The 17,485-nt window shown below is 34.7% G+C and overlaps 1 protein-coding gene across 2 annotated transcripts in view; it reads right to left on the minus strand.

The window, feature by feature from the left end:
- FKTN (fukutin) overlaps nt 1-17,485 on the minus strand; it is a 35,056-nt gene that overhangs the window by 11,143 nt on the left and 6,428 nt on the right. The window contains exons 3-9 of one of the 2 annotated variants that reach the window (XM_012721272.1): nt 15,783-15,842; nt 13,798-14,001; nt 11,051-11,328; nt 8,970-9,102; nt 4,429-4,555; nt 1,839-1,972; nt 299-426 (exon numbers count right to left, since the gene is read on the minus strand). In XM_012721272.1, coding sequence (XP_012576726.1) covers nt 299-426; nt 1,839-1,972; nt 4,429-4,555; nt 8,970-9,102; nt 11,051-11,328; nt 13,798-14,001; nt 15,783-15,842 — 1,064 coding nt within the window. Of the gene's footprint in view, nt 1-298; nt 427-1,838; nt 1,973-4,428; nt 4,559-8,969; nt 9,103-11,050; nt 11,329-13,797; nt 14,002-15,782; nt 15,843-17,485 lie in introns of both variants that reach the window. The other variant, XM_004677458.2, reaches the window with a different exon arrangement.

Genomic DNA, 17,485 nt, shown 5'->3' on the forward strand with positions numbered 1-17,485 from the left:
CTATGACCATTAATCAGAGTTTTGGGTCAGGCTCTAGGCTTCATTTTTGGTGTTTCTGTTTGTGGCTGGTGACAAAGGGTTTATAATCACAACAATTCTTTGGACCATTAAGCCCAGGGACACTGCTCCTTACAGGCTGTCCTTACATGTACTCTTCACTCACAACTGTCAGTGAGCTCTAACGAGTAAGCAGAAGTATTAACTACTAGTGGGGACTTGACAGTCTCTCTTTTTAAAAAATTTTAGCTTCTGAAGTCATTGCTATAGGCCCTTTTGTAAGTACTTATCTGATTCATACTTAAATTTTTTTCCTGTTTTGGCCTGAGTGCCTCCATTCCACATATGGTCAGTCTCTTCATAGAAGAAAAAAATATCAAGTTTTATATCATCCTTTCCCTGGAAAGATAGTTCCAAGCTGTCTTCTACCTAGAGGGAAGATGACAACCTTCAAAGACTGAAATAAAGGAAATACACTTTTCATTAAAAAACATTACATTTGAGGAAGTATTAATTCTAACAAATGATTTTTCAAGTCGCACACCTGGCAAAACTGGAATATGTTAGTAGCCTGCCATCATTTGAGTTCTTTAAGTGAATATAAAATAAGTTTGTATCTTCCAGTTGGTGACAACTCAGAGTAAATAAATTACAGTAGTTAAATTATCATTTCACAGAGTACCCTGTTCTGAGCTCCTTTCTGAAAGAAGGAATGGAACCATCAAAAAAAAAAATGATTCCCTTTAATAACCAAATAAAACTATCAGGAAATAAACCATGACAATCAGTAACATGTACTTAAATAAACATGGTATTACAGAAATTTACATACATAACAAATTTATTATATTATATATTTGCAAAAAGAAGAAAGTTAAAAAAATAGGGGAAAATTTCTAGCACAATCTCTAAAGAAATAGCCTATGAATAATAATGTCTTCATTGGATTCCGTGCACCTGTCTGCTATGGCTCTAGAGGCATAATAACTATCTGTGTGGCTTTTCCCCCTCTCCATGAGACAGTGAGCCCCTTGAGGGTAAGGACCATATTTTATCCATCTTTGTGTCTCAGGTGCGATGATTGTGTTAGGCAAAAGTGAGTTGCTGCGAAAAGGCTTTGCCAAATGATTAGCATTCTATTCCTTTGACTTTGATCTTAAGAAAATGTTATATTAATTTTTAATAAAAGATAAATATTTTATTACTTTTAATAAATGAGAATGATTATAATGAGGGAAGTAACCTTCCAGTGAGGAAACATTCTTCTACTTGTTTTTCAGGACAATATCTCCCTGGAAACAGGCAGATTAAGAGCAAAGTGATTACCAAAGATCAAGGGCTTAGTGTAGAAGAATCAAATTGTCTAAAGGGACTTTGTCTGAACCATGATGAACTATTTTTAACTGGTTGTGGCCTAGGAAAAGTGAAATAAACATGCAATCAAATAATTATTTGAAATAATTCGGTAGTTCTACTCCTTAGGAATCAATGGATGTGTCTTGTTAAGTGAACATAAATTTAAATATCTCATGAGAAATGATATAACTTCAGGTAGGGCAGGTGAGAATACTATTTATTAACTATAAACTATGTTCTCTTAGTTATACTGTGGCCAGCATAATAGCAATAAATTAATCTCTAAGAGTCCAAGGTCTTCCTGTTTCTCATAATACTTAGAAAGCCATATTTTTAGTTTTTCACAAATATTGGAGAAGTTACAAGTGGTAACAAGTTTTGGTTGAACTCATCCTGGTCAAGAGTGAGTGATAAAATGAAATATGCAATATTCTTCACTTTTGAGACTTTGTACTTGCAAAGTAATGCTGATTTTTATCACTGACCTTCCCAAATTTATGTTTGAGTGGAAGTCCTGCATCCTGAAATGCTGAAATTATATCAGACTTGTAATCTTTGATAAAAATTCCTAGGTCGACATCTTTACTATAAGGAATAATGTTGCACTGCCGATACCATCCTAAAAACAAAAAAGAAATAAACATAGGATTGAAAAAAATTTAAAATTAGTGATTGTATCATATAATATCTGTAAGATATTATTTCACAGGATTAGATTTAGGATGCGTTACCAAAATTATCTTTTAAAATGTTAAAACCCAAAATAAAATCCATGATTATGGGGACCATCTGTCAAAAAACCTATCTTTGTTTATACTGATCTTAGCACTTGGCACCCATTAAAACTTTTGTGATATATTTTAATTCTTAATAAACTATTAGCCTTAATAATAATGTTAATTGGGCCACCCACTAAAAATATTAGATTACTGGCTTAGTGTTGTAACATACATATCAAGAGGTATGGGCTTATACTACTTAACACATATGCAGTTTTGTAAAGCAGTGTTGCTTTAATAAAATAAATAAATTTTAAAACTTAAGATACTTTTTCTGGAGCCCACTCTGGTGGCACAATGGGTTAGGATGCAACACTGCAAGCCAGCCACTGCTGTTCAGTGCAAGTTCGATCCCTGGCCCCAGAGGTGATCCACATGGCGCGGCAGACCTCTCCTGACCTGCCCACTGCCTCCCTAAGCAGTGTACTTCGTTGATCTGCCTGTTCTGCTCCCCACTCTGTCTCTGGTGAGTCCTCTCACCACCCCTGCACCTCTGTATGTCTAAATAAATAAATCCTTAAAAAAAAAAAAGGATACTTTTTCTCCCCATTCATTTATACACAGCAAGTTTACTACAAAGAATAAGAGAGATGCCTGCATAGATACAGGTGGGTAGTTCTAAAGATAAGAACCTCCGAAATTAAGATACTTTTCAGAAAGTTTAGTCATAAACTTCAAATGATGGAGACTAACTTATTAAAATATGCTAAAAACATAATTATTTTGTTTAGCTAGTATTCCTTCCCTGAGTAGTAATTTGTAGAATTTAACAGCTCTGAACAGATTGATCTGTTCAAATGGGCCATACAAAAAAAGCAGGGCAGTATTAATTGCAATTTTCAGCATACTGTCAAAGATAATTCTAAATATTTACTATTTATCTATTTTCAAGTAGGTGCTACAGCATTATTCTAAAGCATAAAATGTATACCTTGTTACTATAATGTATAATAACAGGGCCTCCTCTATTATCCTTCTAATCCTACCATCCAAATTATTTTAAGAATAAATACATTTATAACTACCTTTACAAGCATTGTTTATTGGTTAATATTGTTTGAATTCCAAATTTTTAAATTAATATGACAGAGACCTATTATTTTCCTACCTCTAGTTTGAGAAAAATCTATAATCCGTATCTATCAAAGAATCATGAAATGTTAAAATGGAAGACTCCTTAATATCATTTAATCTAACACCCTCGTTTTATGTGTCCTCAAGTCAAGAAAATCACAGGGCTAAGAAGTAAAAAAACAAACAAACAAATAAACAAACAAAAAACACCTTAACATGATTAAAAAGAATTTTTGATGATACAGTCCATAAAACAATCTTGTTTCCAAAAGTTAAACCTTAAAATTAAGACTTATATTACATAAATATATGAGATGTACTTTTTTTTTTTTTTGGCTTATTCTAGCTGTAAGTTCCTTAACACAAAACCCAACAGATAGTGTAAGCATAAATTCCAGTTTATTTCTATTGTACCAATAATTACCAGTGGCATTTTATTCTTTCATTCTCAAGTTTCTTGAACTGGACAACAACTTATATAGCAATGTATAAAAACAGAAACAAAATTAAGCTTTATACAAATACAACTGCAATCAAGAAAGAATATGCACAGTTAAAATCAGCTATAGTTAAGAGAACAAGCAAAAAACAGAAGAAAATTTATGATTTTATGTAATTACAAATACCAAAAGAGTTTGGTTTAGTGGACTGTGTTCAGAAATCTTTCCCAAATTCTAACCGCATTTGTCTAAAGACTCTAGATAAGACTATATTTCACCATTTCAGACTCAAAAGACTATATAAGGCAGTGATGTCTAATCAGTGACAATATTCAATGACCTAGAAAGGTTTATGGAGACACTCCCTTTTATCATCCTTCCATTAGAATCTTGTGGTGCAATACAAGCTGTCTGTAAGATATGTAAACAAAGAATAGAATAAAGTTCTTTAAAAAGTGCAATAATAACCTTTGGGATAGAAGTAATAAAACAATATAGATGAACTCAAAATCATTATCAGTCTCTGTATTCTGATATGACATAAATTTTATACACATTAGTCACAACAACTTTTGGTCAATACAAACATGGTCTTCCTCACTATTTTATGTTTCTCAAATTAACTTCTTTTAAACAAATCAAGAAATCCTTTCTCTATGCACAATGTTAATCCTGCCTATAAGTGACACTTCAAATGTCATTGAGGTTTTGTCATTTCAAGGAGAATTCTCTATATTCAAAGAAGATGAAATGGCAAAACACACATAAAGTAAGAATTTTACCTAGACAAGTTCCACTGCTCAGCCAGAACCGTATCCCCAATTTCTTTAGTGTTTTGGCTGCTAGTTGCAACAATTTTTTTGCACTCTTCCGAAAGGTCATAGCTTCCACAGTGTTATCATCAAGGTACTGCTACAGATAAAATAAGCAGATTACTAAAGCCATTTATAACTTATAAAAAACATTTCCATAACATCTTAATTAAATTTGAAACCTAACCCCTTATTACATCTTTTTAAAAGATTTATTTACTTATGCATGCAAGAACTGGGCTATAGGCCAGAGGTAGAGGTATGGGAGGGTGAGAGGATTCACCAGAGACAGAGTGGGGAGCAGAACAGGTAGATCTACTGAAAAGCACTGCTGAGGGGAGCAGCTGGAGATATAGGAGAGGTCTGCTGCACCATGTGGGTTAGTTCAAGGGCCAGAGATTGAACTCAAACCATTGTGGCTGGTGATAACTTGATAGAGCTGAGACTTTGACCTCTGTACAACCAGGGAGGCCCTATTACATATTTATTGTATTACAGAAATCAAGTTTCAGAGTTCTTTGTTTAAACATTAAAATAAGACTACAGAAGTAGATTCTAGGAAGGACAAATTAAAGGGAAAGAATACAGCCAGGATTCCCAGTGGATGAGAATTACATCTTTATCAACTCCCTTTCCACATCACAATTTAGCAAATTAGGTAGTTGAGGGGGAGGAGAGAGGCTAATTATGAAAGCCACAAACATATCCAAAGGAAAATGAATTCAATTTCCATCCATTAATCACTGATTATTGGTCTTCAGAGATGTATAGTATCGATAGCATGAGTCTGGATTTTGATCAGATTATCTGTGTTCATGTCTGGCCTCATTTCTTTTTAGCTGTGTTCTTGAGCATATCATCTGAAAGGAGTATACGTTCTATGAGGAAAGTGGCTTCATTCTTGGTCATCACTATCTCTAGTACTTAAAACAGAGCCTGAATACCTGTTGAATGAATGAGAGAATGACAGGATAAACTTCTCATAGATATCGTGTCCTCGTCAGTAACGAAAGAATAATTACTATGAAGATAATAGATGACAGAAAAATGCCTATGGAATTCTGAAGTTCTATCCAAATAGAATTTAGTCTTCTTGCTTTGCTGATTTTCTTCATTTTTAGAATATTCTAGAACTGAGGGAAGCACAAAGGTAGTGAACTGATGCTTCACTACCTAGGGGACACAATCTAAACTTGCATGGTAGACATTTGTGCTTCAGGTCCATCTCTACCCTACTCACATCGTACAGCATGAACTCATATTTTCCAAGTAGATCATAATTTTGTGAGCCACTGTGCCTTTATGAGTATTGCTTTATCTGTCCGAAATGCCCTTGACTAACAAAATCTTGCAGGTTTCAGTTCTACTTCTGAGACACATTCTTGGATTTGTCTGGAAAGATGCATTTATCCTCCCAGTGCTCCTCTTCAGTTCATTATCACAGACCAAAGAATTATGTTTACTTATCTATAGCAATGAAATCATCTGCTTATCTTAGATAACTGTTAATAATAACCACGTATATTAATCTATACTTATTTTTTTACTGTAATTCTTTAATGCTAGTTATCAATTTTACCTGTACTTCTTTTCCAAAGTTGTAAAGGTGATTCTGTGAGGGTAGGTACTAGTCCCTTGATAACTGTACTTACAAATTTAGTGAGTAACACAGATTGATAAATGGGTACATAAATGACTGACTAAGTCTCTCCCATGCTTACACTCTTTGAAAACATTCTTTCATTCTTTTATGACATAGTATGAAGAAATACAGTTTCTAGAAGAATCTGATAGACATTAAGTAAGAAGAAACACTAGGAAGTGAAGCTCCTAAAGATAAACTGACTTCTTCAGAACATACAAATTATTTGGGATCCTTTCAAGTGAAAATATCTTTAGGTTATAACTTCTCACATAACATGTGGTTGGAATGAAAATGCATGTCTTTATCCTTGAAGTTCGAAGTTTGGAGACTCAGGATTTGTATCACAATCAGTCAATAGTGACTGTTTCTAGTATCTTGAAACCTAAATTTCCTTATCTGTTATAGACAAGTATTTGCCTTCTTTTAGGGAGTCACTGAAAGGATCATAATGAATCACAGGTATCAAAACATTGCACGTTATAGAAAAATTATTCTTACAGCTATAGCAACTGAAACTGTCCCTTATGTACTCAAACTTCCACCTTTACCTAACATAACACTCTCAGAAATTGCAGTTCTTAGAAGTGAGCTTTATATGTGTGAAAGTGCATACACATATACTCTTACACATTTTTATATATGTTATGGGCTCTATATAGCATACATACATTTTTTTCATTAAAAATATCTTACATACCCTCCCTGGTAGAGCAACGGGTTAAGACGCAGCACTGCAAGCTAGCCACAGCCACTTCAGTGCAAGTTCGATCCTGGGCTCAGGAGGTGATCCACATGATGTGGCAGACCTCTCCTGGATCGCCCACTGCTCCCCTCAGCAGTGTACTTTGTAGATCTGCCTGTTCTGCTCCCAACTTTGTTTCTGGTGAATCCTCTCACCATCCCAGTACCTCTAGCCTGTACCCCATTTCTGTATGCATAAATAAATAAAATTCTTTTAAAAAAAAAGTCAGAGGGCTATTTTCTAATATAATTATATTAGTTCATGGCTGATATACACCAGTTCTATTTAAAACTGTTTGGCGCCATCAAGTGTTCAAAGTATAAATGCTCACTTTAATTTGAAAACAGATACTGGTTTTTTTTTAACACAGTTCTATCATAAGAAATGCTTAAGAATGAAACATTTAGAAGGGTTAGGATAAAAAGGATATCAGCAATATCAATATATTAGCAGAAGACAAAAATAAATGAGGAATCACATTATTCATTTTGCCACGTTCATTCATTTTTCATGATGAGAATGAACACAAAGATCTAGTCTGCACCAGTTCTAGTGCTGATCCTAGACAGCACTAGTCTTGCTATATGATAGCACTTTAAATTCCAAAATTATGAGCTACGATTACCTGATAAATCTCAGAACATCTATCACCCACATTCCTTACTCAAATGCTGACTGAGTGCTTAGCTTTAAAATTTCAAAAATAATCATAGGATTAAATTTAAAAATATACAATCCTTATGATGTCTCTATATTTTGAAACATTTACATTTTTACTACCTTTTCACAAAGACCAATAAAATAAGTCTTGGGAAGTGCTGCTAGGTACTGGAGTAGTCCTAATAAGTATTCATTAAAAAATCATTTGGCTTGGATTAGCACCTAGACTCCAAGCAGCTTTCCCTAATTATAGGGTCTCGTCTCTGTGCCAGGTACTACCCACTAGGTAGTAGGACTACCCAAGTGAATAAAACAAAAACACCTACCATTGTGAAGTCCACATGAGCTAGTAGGAAGATGAGAGAGACATTCAAAATTCTCTGTGATAACTATGATAGAGGCAGCAACCAAAGCAAACTCCCTTTACACAGGAAGAGTGGGCGGTCAAGTTCAAGCACCAGAGCGCACTACTCCTGATTCCTGCTACTATGTCGTGGGACATGATACCCAGCACTTGCCTACTGGAGTATGTTCCTCCACACAAGCAGTTTTCCAGCTTTTCATATATGAGGCTATTTGGGCAAGTTTCACAGCTCATAAGTAAAGATTTTAGGGGCAGGATGAGGATGTCCCACTTGGGTTCTAACACAATCTACCAGAAAAACCTTGCATTTATGTGCACTAAACCCATTGCATTGGCTGGTGAAGAGAAGGCTGTTATTTCATTTGCCACACTATAGACAGCTTTCTTAGAAGACAACCCCAGAAAGTAAAAAATAAGTGGAAAGGTTTGCATACTAAAACCCCACTATAAATGGGACTGTTTCACTGTACCCAGTGTTATGTCATCTCTTAGAGATGAATTTCTATGCCCTTCAAAATCATACTTATATCCCCAGGGTCAGCAGAGTTCCTGGGAAACAGGCTTTCAATAAATGTTTATTGAATTGAAAGCTAGAGCAGTAGAATAAAGTAAAGTTCAAAAGCACTTGGTCTTTGTGTAGCATTTATCTTCAAAAACCTTCATAAAAACTGCAAAAAAATTCATATTCAGAGCCAACCCTCTGAGAAAAACTGTATTTTTATGAAATCTTTTCTAAATCCACATAGTCCACCTTCTACAGTGGCTTCATCCTATTTAGACTGCTTCAAAAATACAACACACCATCTTTTATAAAACCTGTGGGCTGTCACAACTGAAAGCAGAAGCCTGTGCTGAACCTACCAAAGTCCATCCAAACAAAACAAGGCCTCCATAAATATCAAACTACTCAACTAGGGAAGGAAAAGTTTAAGACTAAGTTAATCTATTCTAAAATAATTAAAACAATCTAGAAGAAAATTCATGAATCAAAAAGGCATTTCCTTACCTATTTTCTGTAAGTCCCTTCATGTCTCCCCCAGAATATTAAAAATAAACATACTTCCTTTAATTTAAAAGGACAATATGCAGTTATCTCTAACCTGCAAGAATGCTCGAGCTTCTTTATACCGACACTCAATAAACCTAGAGTGAGGTATTTCTTGTAGAAAGTGCATTAAATCTTTTGGAATGAGAACTTCTAGTCCATCAACAGTAAGTTGTTGTAACTCTGGCCTGAAAACAAAAGTTAAGGTTTTTTTATAAGGACTTATCTCAGAATCTTTCAAGTTTCTTTAAATTTTACAACATAAGCAAAATAACTAACCATCAAACATGTTTTCTTCTTTTAGAACAGATATTAAGCTATAGCTTTAACCCAGGTCTTTAAAAAGAACTTGAAAATCAGACATCAATCAGCAACTTAACTTTAAGCATTTTAAAACATTTTTACAGTTACCAATATATATATTGACATTGAGAACACAAAGGAAATGCAGGTGACAGAGATATAAACTACCAACATTCTTAGCATTGAAGCATTGAGTAAATTACAATAGTTTGAAAGTCTCATTAAATTGCAAAATGTTAATCTGAGACTTGTATGACTGACTTTGGATACTGTATTCTCAAGTATTTCTTGATGTTTTCTGTTCCTCTACATGAAATACTACAATGTACAGCGAGAATTTTGTCCAGAGATTGGAACATATATTTTTAATAAATTTCTATTGACTGGCAATTTTGAACTTCACTGAATCACTAAACTATGAAACACATGTTTTTTATTTGTGACTTGTTCAAGTTTAACTTTTTTTTTTTTAAGATTTATTTATTCATACCGAACTGGGGTACAGGCCAGAGATGTGGAAGGTGAGAAGATTCACCAAGGACAGAGTGGGGAGCAGAACAGGCAGATCGACGAAGTACACTGATGAGGGGAGCAGCGGGCAGGTGAGGAGAGGTCTGCTGTGCCCTGTGGGTCACCTCCCTGGCCAGGGATTGAACTCATGCTGAAGTGGCTTTAGCTTCCTAGTGCTGAGCTTTAACCCACTGCACCATCAGGGAGGGCCCAGAAATAAATTTTTTTTTTTTTAAAGATTTATTTATTTGTGCATACAGAACTGGGGTACAGGCCAGAGGCTCAGGGGCGGTGAGAGGCTTCACCAGAGACAGAGTGGGAAGCAGAACAGGAAGATCGACGAAGTACACTGCTGAGAGGAGCAGCGGGCGGGTCAGGAGAGGTCTGCCACGCCATGTGGTCACCTCCGGGGCAGGCGGGAATCGAACTCATGAGGAAGCGGCTTTAGATTCTCAGTGCTGTGCTTTAACCCGCTGCGCCACCAGGGAGGGCCAGAAATAAATTTTTAAGTCTTAAGCTAAAAGAAAATATCTCCTAAATGATTAAAAAAAAAAAAAAGGTGTAAAGATGGTAAAAAGAACAACAGTTATTAAAATCTGATTCAGATCAGAAAAATATGTTGTTTTAGACACACAAAAAATCTGATCTCTTATGAATCAAATTTCAAACCCATATAGATTAGCAAATGTGAGTTTGGTTTTTGCTTACATTCAACTCTGTGTTTTTATGTAACAAATACCAAAAGAGTATAAAGGCCGAGGCGTAGATATCTTATTTAAGCAAAAGAAAATTAGAAGCTCTTTAACTAATTAGTATCTGGTATCTACTGGAATATTATATAGAGAATAATCCATTCTGACTAGGCAGATTTATCTGTGACTATGGACTTCAATCACTCTCTACTGATTTTAAAATACAAATAACATAGATAGTAAGTGAAAATGACAGTACAAAACAAAAAGGAAAGCTCTTTCTCTCCTCACCCAAAACCCAGTGCCTCTCCTGTCCATATTACCTGAAGGTGCTTAATGAAGAAAATCGGTATACATTTTAAAATTTTAAGAATTCAAAGACAAAATATTAGGGACACTGCAAAGAGACACTAGTCAAGTGCCATGTTCCACTTCCCCTGTAGCGTGTGCTCTGCTCTTCAGTGTTTCATGTCCTTCTTGACCCCTCTTTTTACCTGCTTCCCTAGCAAGACTGTATTCCCAGTCTCGCCATCTTCACTTCCCTATCTTGTGATCTTGTGTACAAAAAAGAGTAAGAATTCAGAAGAGGACAATATACGCTTCACATTTCCTCTCTCTGACATGAACTTACCTGTCAAAAGCTCCTGGATAACGACCAAACTGTAACTTTCGAAATGGAACAAACTTTCGGTCGATGTGTCTTTTGAGCCGTAGGTGGCCATGCCAGAGGTAGTTGCCACTTCTCTCATGAAAGACCACCAAGTGGATAGCGTGAGCGGCCAGTCTGCAGATGTAGTGCAGGGGGATTTCAGTTCCAGAAAGTGAATCTATTCCATCTAACCGTGGGTCTTTGCTCTCTATCTTTAGGCACTGAAATCCCATATTTTCAGCTATCCGAAACCAGCCTTCCTGGAGTCAAAGAAACATCAAGTTTAAATATTTAAAACAAAACACTACTGGTAAAACTAAAGTGATTCTTACAGTGAATTAAGCCAGGTTATTTATGTGCTCTTTTTCCTGAAGAATTAAAAATGAGGGTATGAAGGGAAGAAGGTGGTAGAAGAATAAAGAAAAGAATCAAAAGAGAAATTATTAAAACATAGCATGGGAGATGTGTTCAGACTCTCTCTGTAAATATTAACACAAATTTCTTCCTTGAAATGAGAATACTCATTGTACTTGTCTCTGGTTAGCATCTATAAAGTAAGGGTTAATGCAAGAACTGTTCCTTAAACTTGTAATTCTCAATTTAACTTCCCTTACCTTTATCTTCAAATGTGCTTTAAGTAAGCAGTGTTTCCATCTTATAGTTTTTAATCCAAGAACTTTAAACTTTCATAATGCAAATTATTAGAAAACAGACTGAGATACATTGTAAAAAAAGAAGTGCATTTTCCAGCATCACTAGTAAGAGTACACATCTCATATAATAAGATTAACCTATAGGGTAAATTCATAGTCCTAATCTCAACAACCAATGTTATAAACAATTAAACAGTATTAATCAGTCTGAATATATTACATCTGAATAGTAATTTACACATTCCAAGGAACTTCGTATAAAAAATATAATACTATTTTATAAATTAAGTAGCACAGGGATTATAAGAAACAGACTCACAAAAGTTTAAAGAAATGAAGAAAATTAGTAAGAGGCAAAGCCAGTGTTTAAGTTTTATCCAACCAAGTGCAAGGTTCTTTCCATCATATTAAGGCTACCTCTCTATTCATTATTTACATATTATGTATAGAGCTCATTCACATTCATTATCTGATCTGACGCCCACAAAAACTATGTGCGGTCACCAGGGAAGTTACAGTTAAGGAAAACAGAGCTCTAGATTATAATACTAGAAATTAAGTCTATTAAGTAATGGAGCTGTGTCTGGAAACTTGTCTCCAAAATCACAGCACTCACAACCACTTTTCAAGTATTCTCTATTGATGCCACTTATTGCATTAGAATAGTTATTTGAATTTGCTGTATCTTTGTCTATGCTCTTGTAAGCTCTTGTAAACACATACAAACTTGTCATACTACTGATTCTACTGCTTGTTCATTGTTTAAACTTCATTAAAAGAACAGATTGCAAACTCTTCAGGAGTATCATTTATCCAGCAGGTGCTCAATAGAAATTGTAGTGGTTGTTATTATTATAGACTCAAGAGAAAGCAACTGGGAAGGTAACGTTAACTAGCAACTGCCTTCTTTCTGGCTAGAGAGCTAAAAACTGTATTTTGGTCAAGGATGTGAAAGGAAGTACCATATTTCACTTTCAGGCCTGGCTTTTCAATATCCTGTAGGATCTTCCATGCTTTCTCTCTTCCTTCTGTATATATAAGTGCAAATCCAAAATGGGCAAGTTACGTAAGTCAAGCACCCTGGGTCCCTAAGTCTCTGTCGAGAGGAAAAGTACCCATGAATATCCTTGACAAGAATGTATATATTGAATTTTGTATTCTGTTTTAAGATTTATTTATTTATTTATGCATACAAGAATTGGGATAAAAACCAGAGGTGTGGGGGCAGGGATGTGAGAGGATTCACCAGAGACAGAGTGGGGAACAGAACAGGGGGATTGATTGAAATACACTGCTAAGGGGAGAAGTGGGTGGAACAGGAGAGGTCTGCTGGCCATGTGGGTCAGCTCCCGGGCTGGGGACCAAACTTGTGCTGTAGCAGCTGCAGATAGTATCATAGTGCTGCGTTTAATGCGTTGTGCCACGACGGAGGGCCCACATACTGGATTTTGTAATAAAGACAATTTCTCCTTTTCTCGTGCTTGATCAATGATTTTAGCTTATTTGCTTTTGTTTTCAAAAAACAAAATACGCTTTCCCCTTGATTCTCCATATATTAGAATTACCAACTGCATTCTCCTATTCTCTTTTTTCCTTTCCTTTCTTAGTATACCTCAGAGATAGAATGTGCTGATTAGAGATGAGAATAATCAACTTGAGAGAAGGAATCTAACATACTGGGTGAAAGAAAGACATTGTAAGTTGGTAAATTCAGGAAAAATTTAAAGGGCCAGCTATGACCTTGAGGAGAATCAGACCTGCACTGTCTGTGTGTGTGATGCCTTTAAGCTATAACAATTATCTTTAAGCAGTGAGGAAAATGAAGAAAGAACTTCAGTGATGCAATCCCTCACATCAATGGATAGCTGCGAGAATACTAACAGCCACCAACCCTTCAACTTATTGTTACACATGGAAAATTAACTTAAACCACTAGTAATAGTTTTCTAGCACTAATAGCTGAAATTAACCCAATACAAATTATAAAAAAACTTTCGTGTTTCACATTTAAACTGACTTAACCCCACTATTTTGTAAAAGTCACATATTCTATTATCTGAAAGCAAATCACCTTACCTCATTCTTCCACAGGTGATACTGAAGTGCAAATGCAGTAAAGTCTCTCGGAGCACAGAAAAACTTGCATTCTGAAGTGGAGCCATAAGAAGTATTTTTGACTTGTTCCAAGTTTTTATTAATCATTTCCAGGATGAAAGGATCAATTAGGAACACTGGTACACTTTGGCTGGATGTTAACATGATAAATTTTTTAACTGCATGCTGTTTGAGAAGAAGACAATTTCCTTAATTCTACTAAAGCAACAAAACAATCTGTTTTCTAAAATATTTATTCATTAATTTTTAAAATGTGTATCATATTTACTCAATAACACCATATTCATTATTGTTCTAGAAAATTAAAAAAAATTTTTTTTCCTGCTCTCAAGAGGTATACAGTCTAGTGAGAGGCATGGATAAATGTTTATAAGGTAAAATATGCTATAATAAAAATATATGAATATATTGTAAAGTACAGAACAATAGGCCACTAATTAATTGTACATCAAAAGGCTGAGAAAGTGCTCACAGAGGTTTACAAATCATTGTTGGCATTATCTAAATCTTTAGAAAAATACCAAATTTTCCAGATTTTAAAATCAGTCATGTCATCTTTTTTGAAACCAAAAGTCAATTGTATGTGCCACCTTTCTTCGTATTTATAATATCGATTACTAATCTTTGTAAGCAAAAGCTCAGATTAAAATGCACTGCCTGCTTGATGAGTTCCATCTCTATAGTTTCATTTTCTAACAATATTACAATATTTTAAAATGTAATTCTACTGGACAGCAAGTGGGTTCCTCTACTGGAAAAAAAAAAGAATTTCAAAATTAAAAGCAAACTACCATACACTTAGGATTAAATAATACCTAAGAGCAGCAAAGATAAATAGAAGACTTGGTATACATATTGCTTCAGTAAAAGGAATAATGATTTTAAAAAGATGCATGCCCATCACAGAGGCACTTCATAGAATTAAGGATAAATTTTTATTCACCAAGTCTGAAGGATCTTTGCACATGCCAAGTAATACTTAACAGACAAGGATATCAAGAATTTTAAGAACAGGGGGAAATGAGGTAAAGCTAAGATTCAGTCTCTTATTTATTTTTAGTGTAGAAGATTATGGAAACACCAGGTATACTTGTGAAGCACTTATTAACTCTTAGACAGCTAAATAAAAAGTCAAAAAAAAGCAACTTTATGATAAAAACATTTAACAACTTACATAAAACAGATTTCTTTTAACAGACATTATCACATATAAGTTGCTTAATAAAAGTTTGTTAAATGGGTCTCAGCTTGGTATTAAATACAAATGTGATGAACATACTTATGATTCCATTATATAATATTAATATAAATATAGATAGGATAAGGTCTCTAGTTAAAAAGAAGTCAAAGATAGAAGTGCTTCCACAAGAAATATCTGGTCATATCCAAAATGGATAATCACAGAATAAATGTAACTTTTTATTAGTAACCTACTATTATTTTTCATTCTATTTATTTAGGAAAAAGGAAAGAAAATATATTTCATAAATGTACAGGCTCTGACGTTTATAGATCTTAACAGGGATATATTGCATATAACGCTATTTATAGTTTTCCTATGTAAAGAGGATATACTCAATAGATTTTTATTCCTAATCATTGTTTCTCCAATTCATAGTTCAATTCTAACTCATACACTTATTTATTTGGGAGGCACCACAGTTCAATGAGTGGGGCTTCTGGAGGTAAATAATTAGAATCTGGACTCAGCCACTTATTAATCAACTAGCCATAATCTAAGAGAATTGAGAACAATAATATATAATAATAAGCACTAAAGAAGATATAGCATGTATATTAATTGGCACAGGGCTGGCCTTTTCCCTTCTTCTACCTATTTTTACTCCCCACTAACATGGCTATTATCCCTATCACTATTCAACAAGTTTACATCAACAGATTAAATGAACATTGCTAATGAGGAATTTCTTGCTTCTAGTACATACCCACTGTGTGCTGTCAAATCCAATCTGGCTTCCTCTGGATTTTGATAAGCCAATTCCATTCTAGGAAAACAGCAAAAGAAAATTTAGTAAATTCAAAATTCCACAGCTAATAAGCAGTAAAGATAAGATTTAATTCCAGGATGGAGCTCATGCCTTTAGAAACTATGCTACATTGCCTCCTAGGAGAAAGAGTTAAGCTAGCAATTACTTATATGAGTTTAAAATAAGAATTAAGATGGGAATATTAAGTGCTATTAGAGTAACAGATTAACCATTTTGGAAAAACTGTAAGATATCTAACTTACATCTAATATTCAAATGAATTATATTTAGTTAAAAACATTAAACCTATCAATAAAACAGTATTTGGTGAAAATACAGGTTAAGTATTCCCACAATCTGTGTGTGACTACTTATGACATGAAAACCAGATGACTTTGGGGAAAAAGTTCTTGAAATCTTTCTACTTAGGTATAAAGTATATTTAATGTATTAAAGATAGTACGTTATGAATATAAAATTAAACTGCAATTTATAAACCAGAAAAAAGATTTTAAATAAACTATGAAGAAAAGAAATAAACATCAGTGCTCATAAAATATTTATGAAGGAGTTTAAAAAATAAGAAAAAGTAATAAAAAGAATTAGTAAGCACATGAAAAGCTGTTCAACCCCATTAATAATCAAAGCTAACTGAGCTTACTGTCTTTCAACTTCTGATCAGAAACATCAAAAATAAAACATGGATTTAAACAGGTTTAAAATCTGTCTCCACCACTTAATAAATGTGAGATATTGAGCAAATTAATTTATCACCAAATCTCAGGGTTTTCACCTGAGGAACCATAAGATCCGCTCAATTTGTTAAAAGAACTAAATGTATGCAAAATGCTTAGCATACTGCTTCAACCTATCAAAACCTGTCATCCGCTACAGTTCAACTAACCTACTACTGTATGGAACTAAACCTCTTCTGATGTGTAATCTGGTCGGAAACATTAAATAACACTAACAGGAAAACCCGGCTTTCCAAATTTTTCTTCAACCTGAAAATTTGCTGCTTAACGTCACAAAAGTGGAAGCCTACTAGCTTTCACTATCTTCTTCTTCTTGGGGTCTTGACTGTGCACAAGAAAAAACATTCAGAGAATTTTAGAGGCTCTGGACTTAACAGATATGAGATGAATGCCCTGATTTATTTAAGTTACCCTTAGCCAAAAGCATTGCACATAGAGATGCCATTACTACTGTTATTATTGTTGATACTGTTTTTATATTTGGAAAGGGTACAGGAAATTGGGCACCCCAACCTCATGAAGAGTAACTCTGCCATATGCAACGAAATCTAAAATGTGCATATTAGACCCAAAAATTTTACAGTAGGACTTTATCCTAAGAAACTAGAAAAAGATTAAACATGTCACACAAAGACTTTCCATAGAGCCTTCCCAGCTCATATCTTTCGTCTGCACACACGTTCCAACACAGCCGTCTGCCTGTCTAAGGATTTTGTGGTGATTTGTCTGTGCGGGGCAGGTTCCGTCTTGCTTTTCTGGAGTCCCGGGAGTCCTTCGCTTCCTTCGTGGCTTCTGGGCTCAGGTTACAGACTTGAGCAACTTCTGCCTTCTCTGCAAAAGGGGAGGATTCCCAGGCTTGGTGTGAGGTCTTTAGGCATGCGACTGGAACGGTTCTCCTGTATTGTC

Source organism: Condylura cristata, unplaced genomic scaffold, assembly GCF_000260355.1.
Source record: "Condylura cristata isolate star-nosed mole 26May11 unplaced genomic scaffold, ConCri1.0 scaffold00006, whole genome shotgun sequence".
NCBI lineage: Eukaryota > Metazoa > Chordata > Mammalia > Eulipotyphla > Talpidae > Condylura > Condylura cristata.